The following is a 9,024-nucleotide window of genomic DNA, read 5'->3' as shown; positions in this document are numbered from 1 at the left end:
TTTTTTTTAGTTTTTGTTTTGGAACGAGCCAAATTTTGCGAAAATTCATGGAAACCAGTTATATAAGACTGCTGACAAAAAAAATCGCAGTTTTTTTCTATTTGAGTTAAAAAATTGGTGTTTTGTGCATTTTCCTAAACCGTTAGTAACGGTTTAAGCCATAAAACATTAATTTTCGAACGGAATCATGAAAATCTACGATCTGATTTTTTGTAAGCAATTCTATATCATTAGTTCGCAGATACTTACGCAAAAACTTGCTCTTTCCAAGACCAAAAAATAAAAAAAAGTTGTAAAAATGGTATAATTTATCTGCGAGAGTGCAGCTTTAATACATCTCCTACCAGCTTAAAATGCATGAGCGCCTCAATGGTTAATTAACATAACAACGTATTGGATGGCACAAAAACATATACACGATCGACTCTAGAGCAAGCACAGTAAGAGGTAACCTTTGCCAATAAAAAGCTAAAAATATGTGAGTTGCTAAAACCCACGGATCAATAACGCTTGTGGAATATGGCTCATTACACAGATATTAATTATGCTAGTATTTTGCAGGATGTTTTCAGGAGTTGTATTGTATTTTCGATACGAAGGATATTCGGTTATGGATATTTAAACGCAAGGGAGGCTACATGTGTACATTTGCACTAATTACAAACTAATTGTCATGTGGAGATTGTTCTCAAGTGACTAATCCACTTAAATTATCATCTATTTTGCCGGTGCGTAGCCTTATTTCAAGTGCAGGAACATCAAGTACTCGCTTGTGCTGGTAACTGATTCATTGTCCATTATGAGCATTTCTACCAAATCGTTAATGTAAACTAGCTTCATAGTTAGCTTTGGTGTGGTTGAAGGCAGATCTATTTTACATGGGACGTGTAAAAACTTAGACGGTGGGAAAAGATATATAGTTAAATATGGCCAGTGTGATACAGGTAGTTTTATTTGTGCTCTGTATTAACTTTGCGTTTTCGACTAAAAGGACTGTAACCGCGCCTTATTCGGGGACATTTACTGGGATTACTGAGACAGTTGCTATACCACAGTCTTCAAGCAGCGATGTCAGGTATGCCAATGTCACTAGATTTCTCGGAGTGCCGTACGCAAAACCGCCGACTGGGAACCTTCGTTTCGAGAGGCCAGAGGCAAAAGATGTAATGACGTCAGATTATGACGCCACAATCAACCCGCCACTCTGTCCGCAAACGGTAGGCATGGATTCTGCTGGAGCGGTTAAATGGTTTAACGTCAGCGAAGATTGCCTTTATCTTAACATATTCGTCCCCGGAAATAGTCCGGCAAACCTCTCTGTCCTCGTGTGGATCCATGGCGGCTCGTTTAAGTTCGGCGGCGCGTACTTCTACTCAGGCGATATCCTGTCTACATTCGGAGATATCATAGTTGTTGTTGTCCAATACAGACTGAATGTGTTCGGCTTCCTCAGTGACGGTTCACCGGGATCAGGAAACATGGGCCTCTGGGACCAGAGTCTTGCACTGAAGTGGGTGCAGCGAAATATCGCGGACTTTGGTGGGGACCCCTCCCGTATAACCGTCAGTGGACAGTCCGCAGGTGCCGCAAGCGCCATATACCAGGCAATGTTTAAACAGAATAAAGGCAACTTACAAAGAATAATCGCTCAAAGTGGGACCCCTGCCTCAAATTTAAACTTTGCACTCCAGCGCAGTCCGCAAACGGTATTTCAAAAGTTTGCTTATGCGACAAACTGCAATACAGGCGACATGGCTGCTGCTTATGTCTGCATCAAAGGAAAGTCAATGAGTGAATTGCTGTCCATTGCCGAGAAAATTGAAGGTCTTTTCCCAGTCGTAGACGGAACATTCATAGAGAAAGATCCTCAAAATTTTACCAAAGAGACTTCTTCATATTTCCGTGATTTGGATCTCCTTGTTGGATCGACCAGCCTTGATGGTTACTCACTGTTTCAGTCAATTGGGCTACCCGGTTTGATTAACAGTGGTATAAACGTAGATGAAGGCGTACCAAAAACATTTTTTGAACGAACTTTCATTCCAATGTCCCTAGGAATCATATCAAACAATACCGCGTCGGCAGCCTTAATTGCATCTGCCATCAGTGAGTACTCAACCTCCAGCGCCTCAGATGATGACCCTGTGCTTGTTCGGGGTAAAATGATTGAGTTCCCAACGGACATGATATTCAGAGTACCGGGGTTAATCGTCGCTAACGCCCACAGTGCCGGCGACTCCCCCGGGAGAACATTTGCTTATGAATTCGACTATACACCGTACTTCGCTGCAATTGAAGTCCGCCCATCCTGGGTGAAGGGGGCCAAGCATGGCGATGAAGTGGGATTTGTATTCGGGTTCGTCGACAACCTAAAGGTGTTGCTAGGCTTCCCGCCTAATTTTGTGTCACCAGCTCCTGTTCCGGATAAAGACAGGGCCTTGTCTGAAGCCATGATGACACTTTGGGCAGAGTTCGTGAAAAAGGGGTATGTGTTTCTTATGGAAGCGTATATTGTAATTACTGATGATATGATAATGAAGTATTGTCCACGTGTTTAATATCACCTTGATGAATTAATGTGAATTAAAAAAAAATATAACGACATATTGCCGAAGTTAAATCTGATTTTTCGACAAACTTCTGTCAACATATCGAACATCATTTTGACAACCGTTCAGGTGTTATATTTGGTCAAGTCGACATTAAACAAAGACATTATTAATTAATTGTATATGCTATGCGCTTCCATAGTCATCCTTATGTTACAGTGAACGCATAAGTCAACATTTACATATTGCAAACACAACGAAATTTGTACGTTTATCATTTCTAAATTTCTGATCTAAAAGGCCAAATATGGCCATCAGTGTTTCATTATTCAAACTTTGAAACAAAAACAATTTACTGACGAAAAACTATGATATCTGACACGACATTGATGTAAACGTAAGACCGATCAACAAACACCACCAGATTGATGTTGATCAATGAATGTACAATATTCGAGACAATTTGAATCAGCAATACTTCGCCGTCCCCGATATCGCTTGTTCAGGTCGATAAATCACCATATTAACCTCCATGAAAAATGTAAAAATTGTATGAAGTTTATATCATAATGGATACTGTATTATAAAGCTTAAAGCTGCACTCTCACAGATTGAACGTTTTGACAACTTTTCTATTTTTTTTTTGTCTTGGAACGAACAGTTTTTTTGCGGAAATATCTGCAAACCAATGATGAAAATGTGTTGACAAAAGATCAGATCGCAGATTTTCATATTTCCGCTCCAAAATTGATGTTTTATGCATTTAGTTAATAACGGTTTAAACCATAAAACATTAAATTTTGAATGGAGATATGAAAATCTGCGATCTGATCTTTTGTCAAGACACTTTCATCACTGGTTTGCAGATATTTACGCAAAAAATTGGTAATTCCAAGACTTAAAAAGATTAGTAAAACGGTGAATCTGTTAGAGTGTGGTGTAGCTTTAAAATCCTGTATTACTTTTTCGGTAACGTTTATGACTGTGCAAAATCATTATCCGTGAAAACATAAAAAATGTGAAATCCGAAAAGAAGATAAATAAATCTTGAGCATTGTTCGACCACGAGTTTTTTCTTCTTCTCAAATGTTTGAAATATGTTCATCTACAATATAATTTGAAGGGTGAATGCGAAAAGGTTTTAAGTGGCATTAATTGAAGAAGCAGATAGATACTTTTCGCGCTCACCCCTCGAAATAATTGTATACATGTATAGAACGTTACATGTATTTTAGATTGCCTTTTCATACTTTAATGAAATGGTCGACTCAATCATATACACTATATATGGAAGTATTTTGCATTGTAAATGTGTAGAAATAATATTTTTTCTTATATTTGTAAGTTCTCGTCTGTATATAAAGCCAGAAGAAACTGGTTATACCTAAAATTACAATAAGGAATATCAATAACGTGTATAAGGAAGTGATACATATCATTGTAACAAAGAAGCTGCTATTTTATATGCATATGTATTCAAATATTTCTTTCCACAAGTGTAAATAAAAGTCCTGTTATTAACTGATATTGCAAATTACGACATACAATGCTCTATTTTGCGTAAGTAACGCTAAGCAAAGCACTGAACGTGCTGAGAGACAGGAGGAATGGTGAAGTGGGTTTCGAGACATATTTAATGACACAAAGACTTGAAGTGATTTCGAGATGAGGTTAAATCATTTGAGATTACGCCAATACTGAACATGACTTATGTATTAGAACTGTTGATGTTTGTTATGTACAAGATATGTGGTAGTAATCGAAGTATTTTGTGATAGTGTATTATATCGTTACGAAAGATGTTATAATGACGATTGGTCTGTGAATTCTGCAAACAATTAGTGATGTTAACTAACAATCTGTTAATTGATGTGGCAAGTAGTAAGCTGTGAATGATATGAACGCAATAATATAGTATTGAAGAAGTGGTTGCAAAATGTATTGACTTTCACATACAGTACTTCACTTAAAGACCTTGCGTGGCCTTCTTTTTTATTCTATATTTTACAATTACCGCCGCTCAAAAACCCCAATGAAAAACCTTCATCGGATTTGAAGGGTGTTGTTAAAAATCCGGTACCCCGGTACTTAGTATCACTTTCAGATACCGGATTATGTTGATATCGTAATCATTTTCAGATGATAAGTCCAAGTATCACATGGTTCGTTATTTATTGCTTATTGACAACCAACGCATTCTTTGAAAAACACGGTATCAACAATAATTAATTTAAACATGCGTAATGCACATCTTGGTCTGTGCATTTACCTATGCATTGTGTGTGAGATGTTCGCTATTACAAAGTGTGTTTTGTACAGTTATATTGCTTTATAACTCCTACAAAAGGCAATAATAAAGCGGGTCATGTCATAATGAGATTAATTATCTGATAACATTCCGGTAGCACTAAATCCCACCGGTATCGACAAGTGGTACCGGGTACCGGGCGATACAGGATACCGGGTACTGGCTTTTAGCACCACCCGTATCAACATAATCCGCAATCGGAACTCTTCGGCTAGTATCAAGATATGGCTATCTCGAAGCTTGCCGGAGATGGCCGAGTTGTTACGATTGCACAATCCGGTATCATAAACTGTGATAACGGCTTTTCTCGATATCGATACCTGGTAACGGGTTTTTGCTCACCAAAATTTGCATCGTCATTTATAAAATGGCTGCCCCACTAGTTCCTGTTTCGCTATTACCTGACCGATAAATATTTGCTGTATAGAAGGAAACAAACAGATAAAAAGCTCTTTTGCTAACTGTAACAATTATGACATGATTTGTGAATTGGTATCGGACAAATTGCAGCCTAGACAACGCATTGGAGTGAAGGCCCATTCCTTAAATTCTTAATGGCAAATAAAATTAAATTTACCAAAAATAATTGATTTTTTTATGTCACTTGTCTATTATAACATGCATTTACAAAGTATAAAGATTGATTAATGAAACTATGAAGTGAATTTGTCAGATAAAATAAAAACAAATGTGCACACACTTGCATATTGACTTTAGATTCAAAAACAAAATCATTAAGGATACTTCATAGCTTTTGCTTTTCTGTTGTTTTTTTTCCGACCAAAAACTAAAATCCCAGAAATGTAATTTTATTTTTATTTTTATTTCCTCCTCCTCTGATACTTTACATCTCTGGCCGTTCGTAAAACACATAATTAAAATAATGACTATGACACGTACAATTGTATGTTATAAAAAGGTTTGACTGAATTGATAAAAAAAAAACATTTTACGATCAACGAAACGTTACGTTTGTTTAGGTGTCCGCCCAACAATTATGTGAATTATAGATGCTATGAGACCTTATAAATTATTATAATGGCATTATTTTAATGAGCTGTGTTTGCAGAAAATAAAAAAATGTAAAAATATTACCGAAACTACATGTAATATAAAAGGAAGGTACTTTTGCCTTCGAAGATTGCAAAGTATGTCGAAAATCTCCGATTTTAGCTGCGATAAAGTGCAAATATACAAACAGTAAAAACATTCGGTCATTTATATTACGTATTAGTAATTAGTAAGCAAATACCTTTCGAATGACACCAAAACTGTTTGTGGGGTCAGCAGGCATCAACATTAAGATAACGGCTGTTGTTGTTTTTTGTTCTAGCTGTTTGTTAACAAGTATGTTATTTTTATTTCAGAGACCCAAATCCAGCAAGTACTCAGCACGAGTGGCCCGAATACAGTTCTTCTAGCGGAGCGTTCTTCAGTATTAACCAGAATACGACGACATCAGACACTGTCCAGCATCATCTCGCTACACCATCACGTGTGAACTTCTGGGAAAAGACCGTTCCCTGCTTTATTCGACTCGGAGCAGAAGGCACTTGCGAAAAGTGCAACTGTGACGGAGGTGGCGACGGGACGGACTCGGCAGGGAACATCAGACCCATATACTCCCTTATACTTACTGTTGTTATAAGTTGTGTGCTTTGGGTGCAATAATTTAAGTACAATACTAACGGGTTCGGGAATGCGTGCATAGTGATAAACTTGAAGGGTTATGTAGTTAATTTTGCCTAGCGATATTTCTGAAAACTGTTGGGTGCTGCACCAATGGTAGTATCTTAGAAGAACGCCGCTGTTTTATTTAAATCATCTGGTTAGTTTTGAATTTTTTTATCGCAGGTATGGATTGAAATTATTAACCTTTGACTTATTTTTTGTGGAAGAAAGGTCAATGGTTTAAAATACAAAATACGATTGTGATGATAAGAATTGTAAACATTCTAACCAGTTCGATGGGTGAAAGCGGAAAGGTTCTATATTCTTTATTTAATGTCATTTAGAACCTTTTCGCATTCACCTGTTGAAACCGCTTAATTCGATCATTTGACCAATTAGTATAGATATGGCCGGTATTTCATCTCATCAGTCTAATTTGATATTGTTCACTGTTTTGAAACTGTACCCCGTTCTCACGTCCAAATCATACTTCAGGACGCAGAGGGCTTGGACACAATTTCAACGACGTCATTCCGCTTACGTTCGCATACAATTTGGCGCGTTTTTTTTTCCTGAAAAAATGTCCTTTTCATGACTATAATAAAAAATGTTAACAAATAAATTTCAGAGTAAGATAAAAATTACTATTTCACCATGTGACCACCAGAAGTAAATATTCAACTGTGGCTACGTCACTCGTGAACTATTACTTTTGGTGTTCACTCGGTGGAACATATTGCGATCTCACACTGACACGATCATCTATCCTCTATATTTAGACGTGAGTGGGTTTTTTTGCGACAACCTATTAACACTTATGTTCATGTACAAAGTTGTAGAACGCTCAGGGCTAAGTAATGCGAAAGTGATATGTTTAGCGGTATGCTCAAACGTCAAAACTTACCTAAAAAACAAACGGGTCTCGAGATCGAAACTAGCATAATATAATTTATATAACCCTCATTGAGGTGTAAAGTGCAGAAGTTCTAGACGGCACTCCGGTCATAGAAAACACTACACATAAACTGACTATATACTCTTAACCACTGTTAAGATAAACGTACATTTTTTCCGTTGCAATATTAAGACCTTTTTGTTTTGTTTCGAAAAAACCCCTACATGCTTCATTCGTGTGTTTTAAGAAAATGACCACGACCTTTGACCTACTTTCTTCGGGGCCAGAAGGTAATAAAGTCAAAGTCACGCCCAATCGGTTTCCTCAATAAAGTTATTTACTTACTGCCATGCATATTCAGTGGTATGTTTCCCTTGACCAGTACTCAGTGCCAGTAGATGACATTATTTTCAGTTGTAGTAGGCCACAATTACTCAAGAACTGCTTCACCTTTGACCTGGAAACATCAAAGTTGTATTGAACTTGACCGATAAATGCCCATACTAATTTGGGGTCACTATGTAAAATACAAGTAACTGTGCGCGAAAACGATTTCTGAAAAGTTTGACCGTGGCTTTGATCTTGCATCCACTGACAACCGAATGAAATAAGAGTCGTCTACTTGCTATACCATTATGAACTCATTTTTTATCTGTTGCTGTTAATGTATCGTAACGTTGTTTTCGTATGATGCTTCATACCAGGCTTACAAACAAAAGGACATAACGGGGAACTTATTGACTTATTGAAAAAATGTCCGAAATAATCTGTATCACAATCCGATTGTTCGTACCAAACGGGCTTACATGCAACAAACAATTACGGGACACTGTTAGGTTGAAATGCAATGAAATAATCTTAACAAAGGTCGAACGAGTGATCTATTCGACAGCCGGAGTTCCTCACAAGAAATATCAAAGCAATGATGGTGCTGAATGGCTTGAGCGATGATTCATTCTATTGAAATTCAAATTAATTCACATGAATGTAAACATGACACTAGAGCAGTGCAGTAGGGATGAAACTGCATTGAATTAATTATGTATTGTATACCTGAGTTACCGCCCCTGTAGTAATTTGTATCTTATATATCTTATTATGCAATAAAGTTCCAATGAGGTCAACACCAGAACTGCCAGGATTTCCAGTTTATAAGAGTTTTCCTTTCATATGCTTTTTTATATGTGTGTTTACTGTTAATATATGCAAACTACTACTTATTCTTACTTATAAATAAACATAAATAACTTATTATGTTTATCAACCTTATACCAGGTATGTATCACGAACAGATTTTTATTGAATTCGGATACATTCGAGTATGATTTTCATCTCCACATTGGCTTGGTTATATTTTGTTGCATATTTCGAGTGTCTTTATAGGCTACATGACACCTACACTCATGCGTTATCATGTTCAACTCATTTAACTTTAATGATCAGAACAAAAACAAACCTAATTTGTGTACAGGTGAAAATGAAAGCGAATTGATGACGCTTTTTAACTGGGGTATTAGTGGCAAAATAGCTATTTACTGAATTTTTTTTTGTCATAAAGCTATTTTTTCGGGTTGCCCTAAACACAGCTATTTTTGTGCCTA

The 9,024-nt window shown here is 36.9% G+C and overlaps 1 protein-coding gene across 1 annotated transcript; it reads left to right on the top strand.

Annotated features, from left to right (window-relative positions):
- Positions 1-425: 425 nt before the first annotated feature.
- LOC128243081 (carboxylesterase 1C-like) lies at positions 426-8,674 on the top strand. Its single transcript, XM_052960593.1, has 2 exons — positions 426-2,485; positions 6,225-8,674. Exons 1-2 carry the CDS (start codon positions 927-929, stop codon positions 6,526-6,528), a joined length of 1,863 nt encoding a protein of 620 aa, XP_052816553.1. The 5' UTR covers positions 426-926; the 3' UTR covers positions 6,529-8,674.
- Positions 8,675-9,024: the final 350 nt, after the last annotated feature.

This window comes from Mya arenaria, chromosome 8, assembly GCF_026914265.1.
Source record: "Mya arenaria isolate MELC-2E11 chromosome 8, ASM2691426v1".
Taxonomy (NCBI): domain Eukaryota; kingdom Metazoa; phylum Mollusca; class Bivalvia; order Myida; family Myidae; genus Mya; species Mya arenaria.
The sequence above is the reverse complement of the archived record's forward strand: the minus strand, read 5'-3'. Positions and strand labels throughout refer to the sequence as shown.